This window comes from Armigeres subalbatus, chromosome 1 (assembly GCF_024139115.2).
Source record: "Armigeres subalbatus isolate Guangzhou_Male chromosome 1, GZ_Asu_2, whole genome shotgun sequence".
Taxonomy (NCBI): Eukaryota; Metazoa; Arthropoda; class Insecta; order Diptera; family Culicidae; genus Armigeres; species Armigeres subalbatus.
The window spans coordinates 63948706-63967866 of record NC_085139.1 but is presented as its reverse complement, the minus strand read 5'-3'; the positions used below and the strand labels follow the sequence as shown (position 1 = coordinate 63967866).

Genomic DNA, 19161 nt, shown 5'->3' with positions numbered 1-19161 from the left:
TCTCTAAGACCGTCGGAAAACGGTTTGTGGTTTGCTAAATCAGAAGACGCGTCTCGAAGACCGTCTGAAAATGGTTTGTGGTTTGCTAAATCACAAGACGCGTCTCGAAAACCGTCGGAAATGGTTTGTGGTTTTCTCAATCACAAGACGCGTCTCGAAGACCGTCGGAAAATGGTTTGTGGTTTGCTTAATCACAAGATGCGTCTGGAAGACCATCGGAAAATGGTTTGTGGTTTGCTAAATCATAAGACGCGTCTCGAAGACCGTCGGAAAATGGTTTGTGGTTTGCTTAATCACAAGATGCGTCTCGAAGACCATCGGAAAATGGTTTGTGGTTTGCTAAATCATAAAACGCGTCTCGAAGACCATCGGAAAATGGTTTATGGTTTGCTAATAACAAGACGCGTCTCGAAGACCGTCGGAAATGGTTTGTGGTTTGCTAAATCACAAGACGCGTCTCGAAGACCGTCGGAAATGGTTTGTGGTTTGCTAAATCACAAGACGCGTCTCGAAGACCATCGGAAAATGGTTTGTGGTGGCGCGTCTGAAAGATCGCTGGAAAAATGATTTGTGGTTTGAAGAACATCAAAGCCTCGCCTGGGAGACCGTAAGAAATTGGTTTGTGGTTTGCAAAATTACAATGCGCGTTTGGAAGATTTGGAGAAAAAATGTATTGTAGTTTGTGAAACTACAAATTGCGTATGGAAGACCAACGGAAAATAGTTTTCGATCTAGAAAATTTCAAAGTCCTGCGAGCATTGATTTTTATTAAAACAAATTTAGATTTCATGAAGCCACTTGGCGACGTACATGAGACTACCAGTTGAGCAATGATATAACGAAATCTGAGAGAAATGGGGAAATATTCAATGCTGTTTTATGTTTTATCTTTCGCGACCCATAGTTTGGCAACCCACACTCTGAATCATTGTTATGGTATTGAAACCATGATGTTGAGTCAAGTTTATTTTGTGCAGTATTTAATTGCTCAATTGCAACCAACCTTTAATTTAAATAACCATAAAACAAGCATTGCTCTATGCTAGAAGATTTTTTTGCGTTTTTAATGAAAGACGAAGGGAAATGTGGGGTTTGAGAAAACCGCCTTCAGCGTGTGTTAATAGATTCACACTACACAGATAGAAAAATCCACTGAAATATACGCTAAACATCATGCACATAAATGGAACGCCATTATTAGCGTAATTCCGTGCGTGATATAGGCTAAATGTATACAATATTTGACGTGAATCGTCTATGTTGCTTGCAAGTTGTAAGCAAACTTGTTAGGAAGAGGACCAATTCCGCGTCGAATAGTGTAAATTTCTGCATCTCAAGTTTTACGCGCTGTTTACTTTTCATTATTTTTTTCTGTGTAGAAATACTAGAATAAGAGATCGGCGAAGACGCCTTCTTGTTTCCAATCGAACCGTCAAAAGCGGTTCCAATTCGACTTGTTTACTTTTTGCTTCCATAAGAAGCAAGCAAAAAGTTCAAGTGCTGCCAGTATTATTTTGACGATTTCATGCATTTTCATACGTTGCCATTTCTACAGTTTTTCACTCCGCCGGTCTCTGGTTATAGGGTTGCTAATTCACACATCAGCGTGTCAATCGGCGGGCAGCAAGCCATGACTTTACCTCTTCCAGTCAGACCTCCACGGCATGCACACGTATCCACGGAGAGTCACTGTCATAACTTCGTTCCACACAAGGTCGTAAGCCTGTTCCGTGAAATTTAAAATCTCCCAAGAGCAACCGTGGCTCGGGCATAACTAAGCAGAGTGATCTCTACGAGATATCGCGGTGTTTAGAGGAAGATATAAACGACTTGGCGAGCGTGGGGCGCATTCGAGGATGGAGAGATGCGGCCTCAAACCGTGTATTGTGGCGTCAAATTGTTGATTCAGTTTTATCTGTTTAGATCTAAACTAAATAAATGAAATATCGAGGCGAAATTGTGGTCTTTTCCTCGAATAGTCACCTGACATGCGACAGCTTCGGTGCCTGATATCGGACCAATATCGACTTGTAGTACTTCCCTATGACGTCTTTACGTCTAAGGGGTGGACGTCCTAACGTCCCTAACTAGCTTACCTCGTTTGGGGTTCTCAGGGTCGGCTTGAACCTGCTTAGGGGACACACAGACAAAGGTACATCAGAGGGCTATACAGAGGCAAGAAAATCCCATGCACAACAGGGCAAAAATTGGGGCATCTGGGATTTTAGATGTTCCCGGAAGTGGTGAGAGCTCTCGTTCATCCTGAGGTGAAACCAAAAAGCTAAAATTACCTTCAGAGCCTCTTGAAAGTAGGCTTCCGAGCCTCTCGAAAGTAGGCTTCAGTGCATCCGGTAAGAAGGTTTCCGAGCCTCTTAAATACAGGATTCTGGGCCTCTTGAAAGGAGGCTTCCGGGCCCCTTTGAAATAGGCTTCCAGGCCTCTTGAAAGGAGGCTTCCGGGCCTCTTGAAAGGAGGCTTCCGGGCCTCTTGAAAGGAGGCTTCCGGGCCTCTTGAAAGGAGGCTTCTGGGCCTCTTGAAAGGAGGCTTCCAGGCCTCTTGAAAGGAGGCTTCCGGGCCTCTTGAAAGGAGGCTTCCGGGCCTCTTGAAAGGAGGCTTCCGGGCCTCTTGAAAGGAGGCTTCCGGGCCTCTTGAAAGGAGGCTTCCGGGCCTCTTGAAAGGAGGCTTCCGGGCCTCTTGAAAGGAGGCTTCCAGGCCTCTTGAAAGGAGGCTTCCGGGCCTCTTGAAAGGAGGCTTCCGGGCCTCTTGAAAGGAGGCTTCCGGGCCTCTTGAAAGGAGGCTTCCGGGCCTCTTGAAAGGAGGCTTCCGGGCCTCTTGAAAGGAGGCTTCCGGGCCTCTTGAAAGGAGGCTTCCGGGCCTCTTGAAAGGAGGCTTCCGGGCCTCTTGAAGGAGGCTTCCGGGCCTCTTGAAAGGAGGCTTCCGGGCCTCTTGAAAGGAGGCTTCCGGGCCTCTTGAAAGGAGGCTTCCGGGCCTCTTGAAAGGAGGCTTCTGGGCCTCTTGAAAGGAGGCTTCCGGGCCTCTTGAAAGGAGGCTTCCGGGCCTCTTGAAAGGAGGCTTCCGGGCCTCTTGAAAGGAGGCTTCCGGGCCTCTTGAAAGGAGGCTTCCGGGCCTCTTGAAAGGAGGCTTCCGGGCCTCTTGAAAGGAGGCTTCCGGGCCTCTTGAAAGGAGGCTTCCGGGCCTCTTGAAAGGAGGCTTCCGGGCCTCTTGAAAGAGGCTTCCGGGCCTCTTGAAAGGAGGCTTCCGGGCCTCTTGAAAGGAGGCTTCCGGGCCTCTATGGTGTCAATAATGATAACCTAGTATAAAAAAGTGTTAAGGTCACTCCTGACGGAATCCAATTTTCAAAGTACTCGCGTTTTCAAAGGCACACCATTCGATACGGAAGCAACTTCAAACAACAAAGTCACTTTTATTTTTTCACGCATGCTGCGACGCAGCAAAGCTGAAAAAATAAAAATTACAGTTGTTGGTTGCTTCCGTATCGAATGGTGTGCCCTTGAAAACGCGAGTACTTTGAAAATTGGATTCCGTCAGGAGTGACCTTAAAATTAATTTTGGGCAAATTTCCAAAACTCAGCTTGTAGTTTTCCCACGTTAGCATAGAGCTTCTTATTTAAAACCTTCTAGCAAACATATTATCACTATGAATGGTGTTCCAATTAATTGGTCTAACAAAGTTAGATATTTAGGACTTCTGCTAGATCAAAAGCCAGTGTAACAAATATATTAAGTGTCTACATGTATCCACTTATGAACAGAAAAACTAAGTCTTAAGAACAAATTATTGATTTTCAATCATATTTTAGATCAGACATGCTGTATGTTGTGCCAATATGGACTACAAGAAAAAGGCATTTCAGAGGATTCATATCCCTGGTATATCACCAATGAACTTCATAGAATTTCAAATATTGAGACTCTGCAGTAAATGTTCAATAAAATAATATCCAGATTTAGACAAAAGTCTTATAATGCAAAGATTAGCTCCTTGTACCCTTTGTATAAATTAGGTTAAATTTAGTTTAATTTTCAAACATTGTAATTCCTACATGGTTTATTTCAACCAGGGGAAAATATTAACTGCCAGAGGCAATTAAAATGTATTAGTAATAACTTAAATGTTTCATAGTGTTAATCAAACACCTACCCCAAAAGATGCGTGCATGTATATACCATTAGCAAAAAATTACTAAAAAAGATCCCTTCCTCAAACACGTTATTTTGTAGTATTTGAAATAATAATGAGGAACATCCGACCTTGAGTAAATACTTCATTGGAATTCTGATATCCTTCTATAATTATAATTTATTAATGAAGAAATTGAACCAAATATAAGCCAGAATTTGATAATATTTAATTCAAAAATTGTAAAACTTCTTTTCAAACTCGAGGCTTTATAGACAAAAATAGCATACGACAGTTAAAACTGAGTGACCTAATGGTGACAAATCAATAGATTGAAACCGTTGCACATAGGGGTATTTCGCCATTCTAGCCGGAATAAAGTTAAATTTTCAAAATTGTCCTAGAGCAGTCTGAATATGTCTTAAACTTCTCTGAATAGTAGACGAGCCACTCCTAGTACTAGGTTTTCTATTTAGATTTAAAGTTTTACCACTACACTTCTAGAAAGTTAGAGGTTTTTCATTGAGGAAATTACCGGTTTTCTCTGTTGAATTTGATTACGTTCGGTATGTTTTATTGTGGTCAAATATTCGTCACAGTAATCCACAGATCAGTAAATACCATGATAAAGTAGACTAAATAGTATTATGTAAACGTGTTTTTGACAAAAATAAATGATTCTGAACAGAAATACAAAAGAGTAATTCGAGGTCCATTTTCGAGCAAAAACTAGTTAATGTTCCTCATATTTTCAACAAGCATAAAACACTTATTCGATGATATTCGGTAATATTTCATTATAGAGAGGACGCATTTATGTCTATATTTTAGGATCCCGAAGAAAAATCTTGCGCAAATTTGCGCCATTTTGAAAGCGGATGTTTTTAGTTTGGTACTGTATTTTAGGCATTTATGACCTATATCATACATTCAACATCCCTATGAAAAGAGGAAGAGTCATAGAGCAATTTCCATGACACCATCTTTTAGCTCTATGTTTCCCCTTGCAAACACATATAGTTGAACTGATTTCGGTAGAAGCGATGACGAGAACGAATTAATTGAAATTATCAATGTTTTTCAGGGCTTTAAAGGGTATAGCACATGGGTCAAAAAGTGAAAATTAAGAAAACTGATATTTCAGCTAAATTATCATCACAGTATCATAAAATAAGGTGAAATATAGCAGTTTGAGCGATAAAATAATTTATTCCGGCTAGATTGCAAAAATACCCCTATGTGCGTTGTAACATTCAACCTGTTAAAGCATTCTATTCTTCATTCTCTCGTCTCGCTAGGTCGCCTGCACGTGGGAAGACGTGAAGCTACTGCGAATGGATATGGAACGGAACGCCTCATCAGCGATTCACTTCCGTACCAAGCTGCTGTCGGCGGCGTGTCAGATGCAGTCCGCCCTCTCCATTACGGATCTAGGTCAATTATACTACAAACCGCTGCGAGACGTGCACGGTACGGTGGTGCTGTCCTGCGTTAATTGCATAAAGGTAAGTGAGCCAGTGGACACGCTGCGACTAATTCAACCTACTGCAATTAATCATGATTTACTCTTATTGCCAGAGTCCGAAAAGCGTTTCGGTGCTAAATTCCCGGTGGATACCGCTGAACAAAATCCACAAGAAGCTGGCCCTGTCCACCGAAGACAGCAGCATCAACGAGCTGCTAATGAACTCCATTCAGGATCAGATAAACTACCATCAGGTGTCCAACATCCGGCTGACCCGAGGCCTCTACGTCGGCTATCTGAAGATGCAAAGTTCGGTGGACGTAATCCAGGTGGTGGTGCCGGTGAAAGCTCCGAACGTTCTACCGCACTGCAAGATCCGAGACAATCCCCACGTTTCAGCGTAAGTATGCGATTCAGGCATGTATTGCTAACCTTTTTTATTTATTTTATTTCCCGTTGAAAAACTCTGCTTGTAAGTTGTACATCTTCGGCGTCGCACCAATCGAGAAGAAAGTAGAATGTGATTTCTGATGGTGGTGGCAGTTTGCCGCGGGATATATGGCGAACGTGACGGCTAATGGGGGCACGTTTCGTATAGGGTTGTGCACTAGCGGACGGATGATCTGTGTAAAACTTTTATCCTCATGGAACAGGTCGTTTGATTTGCTTTGGGATGCAATGAATACGCGTTGTGAATTGCTTCTTTTCCAACTTAGACCGTATAGTAGGTATGGGGATGACTCATGCACTGTAATTTATCGTGAAACTGAAGTTGATTTTTATATTTCGTATTTTCACATTAGCTGTAATGTTTTCTAGTTGCTACTTTCGGAGTACGGTGTCAGGTCAGGATATTGAGGACGATCATTGTGGCATGATACAGGAAGAGTATTTCAATGACTCGTTTTTCATAGCCAATTTTGCAACTCAGAACGCGATGCGGAGTTCCTCGATGTCAACATCAGTGTTCTTCAGAGCTCTTTGGATTCTTCTCCTTGCCCTATAGCTAATGTAAGGCTCCCAATTAAAAAAAAAAACTGATGGGAAGCTGAGAATATTTACATCCGTGTTATTCTGAAGGATTGTATTCGGAAAATGCATCACACAAAACAAGCACATATTTATATTAGCAAAGTTAGTGCAACACTTGCGCCATCCATTCCTTTCCCATACATTTTCACCCAATCTTTCTTCAAATGCTTGTCGTTTTTGTAGACCCTACCTGTTTTCCGAAGCTTGCCTTTAATAATTACCCATAAATTTTCTATTGGGCGAACCCAACAATCATTGGAGGTGTATTACCAAAAATAGTCTTGTTCATCTAAAAAAATAGCTTATCCAGCTAAAATGGTTTGTACGGAGCTTCTGGCTTCTGCAGACATTTTTCTCTATAAATATATTTGGCAGATGATGGTGCCCGGAAATACCTTTTGGCAAATGTGTCAACCTTGTCTTCCGGGGCTTCTCCCGCCGGAACATCCAGGCGGGACTTTCCGACGAAAAGCTTCAAGCCAAGGATATTTTCGCGTCCGTTTCAATGGACCTCTCAACTTCCATTACGATGCTTTTCGGCTGCACAAACCACTCGCGGCACAGCTTCCTGGCGCGGGATTTGGTCACCATATTCTGTTTATCAGTTGCTTATCTTGATGACATGAAGTCCGGCCCGCCCGGACTCGATTTGGATTCGATATGGATTGGATTTAAATTGGATTTGGATTGGATTTGGATTGATTTGACTGACTTGAGATTGACTTTGGACTGGATTGGACTGACTTGGATTCGACTTGGACTGATTTGGATCCGGATTTGGACTGGACTTGACTGGGCCTGACTATTAGACTCTGGACTGACTTGGACTTCGATGGACTGACTGACTGACTGGATCGATCTTGGACTGACCTGGACTGATCTTGGACTGACCTGACTGACCTGGACTGGATCTGGACTGACTTGGACTTGGGCTGACCGATTGACCTGGATCTGACCGGACTGGATCTGGACTGGACGACTCTGGATCGACTTGGACTGACCTGGACTTGGATCTGGACTGGACCTGACCGACTTGGACTGACTGGACTGACCTGACCTGACTGGACTGGACTGACCTTGGACTGACCTGGACTGGATCTGGACTGATCTGGACTGACCTGGACTGACCTGACTGGACTGGACTGACCGATCTGACCGACTCTGGACTGACCTGACCGGACCTGGACTGGATCTGGACTGACCTGACTGACCTGGACTGATCTGGACTGACTTGGACTGACCTGATCGACCTTGGACTGACCTGGACTGGATCTGGACTGGATCTGGACTGACCTGGACTGGATCTGGACTGGATCTGGACTGGACTTGACTGGATCTGGACTGGATCTGGACTGACTTGACCGATCTGGACTGACCTGGACTGGATCTTGGACTGGATCTGGACTGGACTGACTGACTGGACTTGACCGATGACCGACCTGGACTGACCTGGACTGATCTGGACTGGATCTGACTGATCTGGACTGGATCTGGACTGGATCTGGACTGAATCCTTGGATCTGGACTGACCTGACTGATCTGGACTGATCTGGACTGGATGGACTGACTGGACTGACCTGGACTGACCTGGACTGGACCTGGACTGGATCTGACTGACTTGGACTGACCTGACCGACTGACTGACCTGGACTGACCTGGACTGGACTTGGACTGACCTGATCCGACTGGACTGGATCTGGACTGGATCTGACTCTGACTGACTTGGACTGGATCTGGACTCTGGACTGGATCTGACTGGATCTGACCGACTTGACTGGACTGGATCGATCTGGACTGGATCTGGACTGGATCTGGACTGACCTTGGACTGATCTGGACTGACCTGACTGGACCTGGACTGACTCTGACTGGACCTGACTGACCTGACTGGACTGACTGACCTGGACTGGATCTGGACTGATCTTGACTGATCTGGACTGGATCTGGACTGACCTGACTGGATCTGGACTGGACCTGGACTGGATCTGGACTGACTGGATCTGGACCTGGATCTGACCTGGACTGGATCCGACTGACCTGGACTGGATCTGGACTGACCTGGACTCGACTCTGGACTGGATTTGGACTGGACCTGGACTGATCGGACTGACCTGGACTGACCTGACTGGACCTTGACTGAATCTGGACTTGACTGACTCCAGACTGGATCTGGACTCGAATTCGATCTAAACCGATCTGGACTGGTACTCCTGATCTGGGCCCCGATCTGGACTGGATCTCGACTGACTGACCTGGATCTGGACTGGAACCTGGACTGACCTGGACTGGAACCGACTGACCTGGACTGGATCTGGACTGGATCTGACTGGACCTGGACTTAAACCGGATCTGGACTCAAAACCTGGATCTGGACTGTACTGGACTGGACTGGTACTGGACCTGACTGACTTGGACTGATCTGACTGACCTGGACTGGATCTGGACTGGACCTCTGGACTGACCTGGACTGGACCTGGACTGGATCTTGGACTCGATCTGGGACTGGCCTGACTGGATCTGGACTGACCTGGACTGGACCTTGACCTGACTCTGGACTGGATCTGACCTGACCTGACTGGATCTGGACTGGATCTGGACTGACCTGGAACCGACCTGGACTGGATCTGGACTGACCTGGACTGGACTTGACCTGACTGGATCTGGACTGACCTGACCGACCTGGACTGGATCTGACTGGATCTGGATCGATCTGACGGGATCTGGACTGACCTGGACTGACCTGGACTGGACTTGACTGACCTGACTGACCTGGACTGGATCTGGACTGGATCTGGACTGGACCTGGACTGGATCTGGACTGGACCTGACTGGATCTGGACTGGATCTGGACTGGACCTGACTGGACCTGACTGACTTGGACTGGATCTGGACTGATCTGGACTGGATCTGGACTGACTGACTGGACCTGATCTGACTGGATCTGGACTGACCTGGACTGGATCTGGACTGGATCTGGACTGGATCTGGACTGATCTGGACTGACTGACTGGACTGACCTGGACTGACCTGGACCGACTGGATCTGGACTGGATCTGGACTGACCTGGACTGGATCTGACCGACTGGACTGACCTGATCTGATCAATCTGACTGGATCTGGACTGGATCTGGACTGACCTGACTGGACTGACTGACCTGGACTGACCTGACTGACCTGACTGACCTGGACTGGACTCTGGACTGACCTGGGATCGACTGGATCTGGACTGACTTGACTGGACTGGATCTGGACCTGACCTGACCTGGATCTGGACTGACTTGACCGACCTGGACTGGATCTGACCGACCTGGACTGAACCTGACCTGACCTGGACTGACCTGGACTGATCTGACCGATCTGGACTGGATCTGGACTGATCGACCTGACTGACCTGGACTGACTGACTTGACCGGATCTGGACTGACCTGGACTGACTTGGACTGGATCTGGACTGACCTGGACTGACCTGGACCTGGACTGACTGGACTGACCTGGACCGACCTGGACTGGATCTGGACTTGGACTTGACTGACTGGATTTGACCGACTGACCTGACTGACCTGGACTGGACTGACTGACCTGGACTGGATCTGGACTGGACCTGACTGGATCTGGACTGGACTGACTGGATCTGGACTGACCTGGACTTGACTTGGACTGGATCTGACTCGACTGGATCTGGACTGACCTGGACCGACCTGACTGGATCTGGACTGGATCTTGGACTGACTGGGACTGGATCTGGACTGACCTGACTGGATCTGGACCGATCTGGACTGACCTGGACCGATCTGGACCGACTTGGACTGGACCTGGACTGGACTGGACTGGATCTGACCTGGACTGACCTGGACTGGACCTGGACTGGACCTGGACTGGACTGGACTGACCTGACCTGGACCTGGACTGACCTGACTGGATCTGGACTGGATCTGGACTGACCTGACTGATCTGGACTGACCTGGACTGGACTGACTGACCTGGACTGACCTGGAATTTGGACCTGGACTGACCTGGACTGACCTGGACTGGACCTGACTGGACCTGGACTGACCTGGACTGATCTGGACTGACCTGGACTGACCTGGACTGACCTGACTGGATCTGACTGACCTGACTGGACCTGGACTGACCTGGACTGGATCTGGACTGACCTGGATCAATCTGGACTGATGACTGGACTGACCTGACTGATCCTGGACTGGATCTGGACTGGATCTGACTGACCTGGACTGGATCTGGACTGGACCTGACTGACCTGACTGGACCTGGACTGATCTGGACTGGATCTGGACTGGATCTGGACTGGACCTGGACTGGATCTGGACTGGATCTGGACTGACCTGACCGATCTGGACTGGACCTGACTGGATCTGGACTGACCTGGACTGACCTGGACTGGATCTGGACTGACTTGGACTGACCTGACTGGATCTGGACTGGACCTGACTGGATCTGGACTGGATCTTGGACTGACCTGACTGACCTGGACTGATCTGGACTGATCTGGACTGGACTTGGACTGACCTTGGACTGACTGACTGGATCTGACTGGACTGGATCTGGACTGGATCTGGACTGACCTGGACTGGATCTGACTGGATCTGGACTGACTGGACCTGACTGACTGACCGACCTGACCGAATCTGACTGACCTGGACTGACTGGACTGACCTGGACTGGATCTGGACTGGATCTGGACTGACCTGGACTGACCTGGACTGATCTGACTGACCTGGACTGATCTGGACTGACCTGGACTGGATCTGACCGACCTGGACCGGACCTGGACCGACTCTGACTGACCTGACTGGATCTGACTGATCTGACTGGACTGACCTGACTTGGACTGACCGACCTGACCGACTTGGACTGACCTGGACTGGATCTGGACTGGATCTGACTGACCTTGGATCGACTGGACTGACTGGACTGGACTTGACTGACCTGACTGACCTGGACTGACCTGGACTGGATCTGGACTGGACCTGGACTGGACTGACTGGATCTGGACTGACTTGACTGACTCTGGATCTGACTGGACCTGACTGGATCTGGACTGACCTGGACTGGATCTGGACTGACCTGGACTGGATCTGACTGGATCTGACTGACTTGGACTGGACCTGACTGATCTGGACTGGATCTGACTGGATCTTGACTGGATCTGGACTGACCTGACTGACCTGACTGACTGGATCTGGACTGGACTTGATCTGGACTGGATCTGGACTGACCTTGGACTGGATCTGGACTGACCTGACTGGATCTGGACTGACCTTGGACTGGACCTGGACTGGATCGACTGATCTGACTGACCTGGACTGACCTGGACCGACCTGGACTGGACCTGGACTGACCTGACTGGACCTGGACTGGATCTGGACTGGATCTTGGACCGACCTGGACTGGACTGGGATCTGGACTGATCTGGACCGGACCTGGACTGACCTGGACTGACCTGGACCGACCTGACCGACCTGGACCGGATCTGACTGACCTGACTGGACTGGACTGACCTGGACTGACTGGACCTGGACTGACCTTGACCGATCTGGACTGACCTGGACTGGATCTGGACTGGACTTGGACCGGGATCTGGACTGACCTGGACTGACCTGGACTGGACCTGGACTGGATCTGGACTCGACCTGGACTGACTGGACTGACTGACCTGGACTGGATCTGGACTGGATCTGGACTGGATCTGGACTGGACCTGGACTGACCTGGACTGGATCTGGACTGGATCTGGACTGATCTGGACTGGATCTGGACTGACCTGGACTGGATCTGGACCGATCTGGACTGACCTGGACTGGATCTGACTGACTGGACCTGACTGACCTGGACTGGATCTGACTGGATCTGGACTGGACCTGGACTGGATCTGGACTGGACCTGGACTGGATCTGGACTGATCTGGACTGACCTTGACTGGATCTGGACTGGATCTGACTGACTGGACTGGACCTGGACTGACCTCTGACTGGATCTGGACTGGATCTGACTGGATCTGGACTGACTGACCTGACTGACCTGGATCCTGGACTGACTGGACTGGACTGACTGACCTGGACTGGATCTGACCGACTGACTGACTGACCTGGACTGGACTGGACTGGATCTGGACCGACCTGACCGACCTGGACTGACCTGGACTGGATCTGGACTGGACCTGGATCTGACCTGGACTGGACCTGGACTGGACCTGGACTGGACCTGACTGGATCTGGACTGACCTGGACTGACCTGGACTGGATCTGGACCGACCTGGACTGATCTGACCGACTCTGGACTGGATCCTGGACTGGACTTGGACTGGACCTGACTGACCTGACTGGACTCTGGACCGGACCTGGACTGGATCTGACCGACCTGGACTGACCTGGACTGGATCTGGACTGGATCTGACCTGGACTGACCTGGACTGACCTGGACTGACCTGGACTGATCCTGACTGGATCTGGACCTGACCTGACTGGACCGGGACTGACCTGGACCGACCTGGACTGACCTGGACTGGATCTGGACTGACCTGACTGGATCTGGACTGGATCTGGACCTGGACTGACCTGGACTGGATCTGGACCGACTCTGGACTGAACTGACTGGATCTGACCTGGACTGACCGATCTGGACTGGATCTGGACTGGATCTGGACTGGATCTGGACTGACCTGGACTGATCTGGACTGACCTGGACTGGACCTGACTGGACTGGACTGATCTGGACTGGATCTGGACTGACCTGGACTGACCTGACTGGATCTGGACTGACCTGGACTGGATCTTGACTGGACCTGGACTGATCTGGACTGACTGACCTGGACTGGATCTGGACTGGATCTGGACTGGATCTGGACTGACCTGGACTGACCTGGACTGGATCTTGGACTGACCTGACTGGACTGGACTGGATCTGACCGATCTGACCTGACTGACCTGGACCGATCTGGACTGGATCGAATCTGGACTGGATCTGACCGACTGGACTGGACCTGGACTGACTGGATCGACTGACCTGACTGACTTTGACCGACCTGGACTGACCTGGACTGACCTGGACCGACCTGGACTTGACTGACTGACCTGACTGACCTGACTGACCTGGACTGACTCCGACCGACCTGGACTGACTGGACTGGATCTGGACTGACCTGGACCGATCTGGACTGGACCTGACTGGATCTGGACTGACCGGATCTGGACTGACCTGACTGGATCGACTGGACTTGGACTGACCTGGACTGGATCTGGACTGACCTGACTGGATCTGGACTGGATCTGGACTGACCTGGACTGGATCTGGACTGACTTGGACTGACTGGACTGACTGACCGACTTGACTGACCTGGACCGATCTTGGGACTGACTGGACTGACTGGATCTGGACTGATCTGGACTGACCTGGACTGACCTGACTGACCTGGACTGGATCTTGGACTGGATCTGGACTGGATCTGGACTGGATCTGGACTGGATCTGGACTGACCTGACTGGATCTGGACTGGATCTGGACCGACCTGACTTGGATCTGGACTGGATCTGACTGATCGACTTGACTGGACTCTGGACTGGATCTGGACTGACCTGGACTGGATCTGGACCGACTGGATCTGGACTGACCTGACTGACTGGACTGGATCTGGACTGGACCTGGACTGACTTGACCGATCTGGACTGACCTGACCGGATCTGACTGACTGACTGGACTTGGACTGGAGACTTGACCGATCTGACCGATCTGGACTGACCTGACCGACCTGGGATCTGGACCGATCTGACCTGACCTGACTGGATCTGACCTGGACTGGACCTGACCGATCTGGACTGACCTGACTGACTGGACCTGACTGACTGACCTGGAACCTGGACTGGATCCTGGACTGACCTGGACTGGACTCTGGACTGGATCTGGACTGACCTGACTGGATCTTGGACTGACCTGGACTGGACCTGACCGATCGACTGGACTCGAATTAACTGACCTGGACTGGATCTGGACTGGATCTGACTGACCTGGACCGACCTGGACTGACCTGACTGACCTGACCGACTGGATCTGGACCGACCTGAATCTGGACTGACCTGGACTGGATCTGATCTGGACTGACTGGACTGACTCTGGACTGGATCTGGACTGGATCTGACTCGATCTGGACTGACCTGGACTGGATCTGGACTGACCTGGACTGGACCTGACTGACTTGGACTGGACCTGGACTGACCTGGACTGGATCTGGACTGGATCTGGACTGGACCTGGACTGGACTTGACTGGACCTGGACTGGACTGGACTGGATCTGGACTGACCTGGACTGGATCTGGACTGGATCTGGACTGGATCTGGACTGATCTGGACTGACCTGGACTGACTGGACTGACTGGACTGACCTGGACTGACCTGACTGGATCTGGACTGACCTGGACTGGATCTGGACTGACCTGACTGGATCCTGGACTGACCTGGACTGACCTGGACTGACTGACTGGACTGGACCTGGACTGGATCTGGACTGGATCTGGACCGACCTTGGACTGACCTGGACTTGACCTGGACTGACTTGGATCGATCTGGACTGGACTGACCTGACCGGACTGATCTGGACCGACTGACCGATTCGACTGGATCTGGACTGACCTGACTGACCGATCTGACTGACTGGACTGGATCTGACTGACCTGGGACTGACCGACTGACCTGACTGGATCGACTGACCTGGACCGACCTGACTGACCTGACTGGATCTTGACCTGACTGACCGATCTGGACTGGATCGGACTGGACCTGGACTGACCTGACTGGATCTGGACTGGATCTGATCTGATCTGACTGGACCTGATCTGGACTGGACTGACCTGGACCTGGATCTGGACTGGACTGGACCTGGACTGACCTGGACTGGATCTGGACTGGATCTGACTGGATCTGGACCGGACCTGACTGGACCTGGACTGGATCTGGACTGATCTGGATCTGGACTGGACTGGACTGGATCTGGACTGACCTGGACTGGATCTGGACTGATCTTGGACTGACTTGACCGATCTGGACTGACCTGGACTGGATCTGGACTGGACTGACTGGACTGACTGGATCTGACTGGATCTGACCTGGACTGGACCTGGACTGGATCTGGACTGGATCTGACCGATCTGGACTGACCTGGACTGGATCTTGACTGGATCTGGACTGATCTGGACTGGATCTGACTGACCTGACTGATCTGGACTTGGACTGACCTGACTGACCTGGACTGGATCTGGACTGACCTGGACTGGATCTGGACTGACCTGGACCGATCTGGACTGACCTGGACTGACCTGGACTGGATCTGACTGACCTGGACTGGATCGACTGACCGGACCTGACCTGGACTGACCTGGACCGACCTGGACTGACCTGGACCGGATCTGGACTGACCTGGACTGACCTGACCGGATCTGGACTGACCTGGACTGGACCTGGAACGAATTGACTGGATCTGACCTGGACTGGACCTGACTGGATCTGGACTGGACTGACCGACTGACTGACTGGACTGGATCTGGACTGACCTGGACTGACTGGACTGGATCTGGACTGGACCTGGACTGACCTGGACTGACCTGGACTGGACCTGGGACTGGATCTGGATCGACCTGGACTGGACTTGACTGACTGACCTGGACTCTGACCTGGACTGGATCTGGACTGGATCTGGACTGGATCTGGACTGACCTGGACTGACCTGACTGACCTGGACTGACTGACTCTGGACTGACCTGGACTGGATCTGGACTGGACCTGACTGACTGGATCTGGACTGATCTGGACTGACTTGGAATCTGACCGACCTGGACCGACCTGGACTGACCTGACCGGATCTGGACTGACCTGGACTGACCTGGACTGACTGACTGACTCTGGACTGGATCTGGACTGACCTGGACTGATCTGGACTGGATCTGGACTGGATCTGACTGGATCTGGACTGGATCTGGACTGACCTGACTGGATCTGGACTGGACTGGACTGGATCTGGACTGGATCTGGACTGACCTGACCGACCTGGACTGACCTGGACCGACCTGGACTGACCTGACTGGACCTGATCTGACTGACCTGGACCGACCTGGACTGATCTGGACTGGATCTGGACTGGATCTGGACTGACCTGACTGGACCTGGACTGACCTTGGACTGACCGACCTGGACTGGACCTGGACTGACCTGGACTGGACCTGGACTGATCTGGACTGGATCTGGACTGACCTGGACTGGACCTGGACTGGATCTGGACTGACTTGGACTGGATCTGACCGACTGGATCTGACTGGATCTGGACTGACCTGGACTGGATCTGGACTGACCTGGACTGACCTGACTGGACCTGACTGGACCGACCTGGACTGGATCTGGACTGGATCTGGACTGGATCTGGACTGGACTGACTGGATCTGGATCTGGACTGGACCTGGACTGGACCTGACTGACTGGACTGATCTGGACTGACCTGGATCGACCTGGACTGACTGGATCCTGACTGATCTTGGACTGACCTGGATCGACTGGACTGACTCTGGACTGATCTGGACTGACCTGGACTGGATCTGGACTGGATCTGGACTGACCTGGACTGATCTGGACTGGATCTGGACTGGATCTGGACTGACTTGGACTGGATCTGGACTGACCTGGACTGGACTGGACTGGATCTGGACTGATCTGGACTGGATCTGGACTGGATCTGACTGGACTGACCTGACCGACCTGGACTGGATCTGGACTGACCTGGACTTGGACTGGACTGGATCTGACTGACCTGGACCGACCTTGGACTGACCTGGACTGACTGGGACTGACCTGACTGACCTGGACTGACCTGGACTGGATCTGGACTGGATCTTGGACTGACTTGACTGACCTGACTTGGACTGGATCTGACTGATCTGACTGGATCTGGACTGACCTGGACTGACCTGGACTGACCTGATCGACCTGGATCTGGACTGACCTGGACTGACCTGGACTGGATCTGACTGATCTGACTGGATCTGGACTGACCTGGACTGACTGGATCTGGACTGACCTGACTGATCTGGACTGATCGACCTGGACTGACTTGACTGACCTGGACTGGACCTGGATCTGGACTGACTGGACTGACCTGACCGATCTGACTGGACTGGACCTGGACTGACCTGGACTGGATTGACTGGACTTGGATCTGGACTGACCTTGGACTGACCTTGACTGACTTGGACTGGATCTGGACTGATCTTGGACTGGACCTGGACTGGACCTGACTGGATCTGGACTGGATCTGGACTGGACTGGACTGGACCTGGACCGATCTGACTGGATCTGGACTGACCTGACCGACCTGGACTGACCTGGACTGGACCTGACTGATCTGACTGGATCTGACTGACCTGGACTGGATCTGGACTGACCTGGACTCGACTTGACTGGACCTGGACTGGATCTGGACTGATCTGACTGACCTGACTGACCTGACCGATCTGGACCGATCTGGACTGGATCTGGACTGGATCTGACTGACCTGACTGACCTGGACTCGACCTGGACTGACCTGGACTGACTGGACTGACCTGGACTGACTGGACTGGATCTGACTGACCTGACTGACTGACTGGACTGGACTGGACTGGACTGGACCTGACTGACTGGACTGACCTGGACTGACCTGACCGACTGACCTGGACTGGACCTGGACTGGATCTGACCGATCTTGGACTGGATCTGACTGACCGATCTGGACTGATCTGGACTGGATCTGGACTGGATCTGACTGGATCGACTGGACTTGACTGGACTGGACTGACCTGGACTGGATCTGGACTGACTGGACTGACCTGGACTGGATCTGGACTGACCTGACTGACTGATCCTGGACCGACTGGACTGACCTGGACTGGATCTGACTGGACCTGGACTGACCTGGACTGGATCTGACTGGATCTGGACTCGACCTGGACTGACTCTGACTGACCTGGACTGGACCTGGACTGACTGACTGGACTGACCTGGACTGACCTGGACTGGATCTGGACTGGATCTGGACTGACTGACTGGATCTGACTGATCTTGGACTGATCTGGACTGACTGGATCTGACTGACCTGGACTGGATCTGGACTGACCTGGACTCGACTTGGACTGACTTGACTGGATCTGGACTGACCTGGACTGGATCTGGACTGACTGGACTGGACTGACCTGACTGGATCTGGACTGGATCGGATTGACCTGGATTGATTTGGACTGGATGACCTGACTCGATCTGGACTGATTGACTGGACTGGACTGGACTCGACTGGACTGGATTGATTTGACTGGATGACTGGATTTGGATTGATTTGATTGGATTTGACTGACGGATTGATTTGGACTGATTTGGACTGATTTGACTGGATTTGGATTGATTTGATTGGATTGGATTGGATTTGGATTGATTTGGATTGATTTGGATTGGATTGACTGGATTGATTGGATTTGGATTGGATTTGATTGATTTGGA

The 19161-nt window shown here is 50.7% G+C and overlaps 1 protein-coding gene across 5 annotated transcripts in view; it reads left to right on the top strand.

Moving 5' to 3' along the window:
• LOC134226463 (ankyrin repeat and fibronectin type-III domain-containing protein 1) overlaps window positions 1-19161 on the top strand; it is a 668421-nt gene that overhangs the window by 645522 nt on the left and 3738 nt on the right. For all 5 annotated transcript variants that reach the window (XM_062707258.1, XM_062707283.1, XM_062707292.1 and 2 more), the window contains 2 exons: window positions 5440-5646; window positions 5720-6006. In XM_062707258.1, coding sequence (XP_062563242.1) covers window positions 5440-5646; window positions 5720-6006 — 494 coding nt within the window. The remainder of the gene's footprint in view (window positions 1-5439; window positions 5647-5719; window positions 6007-19161) is intronic.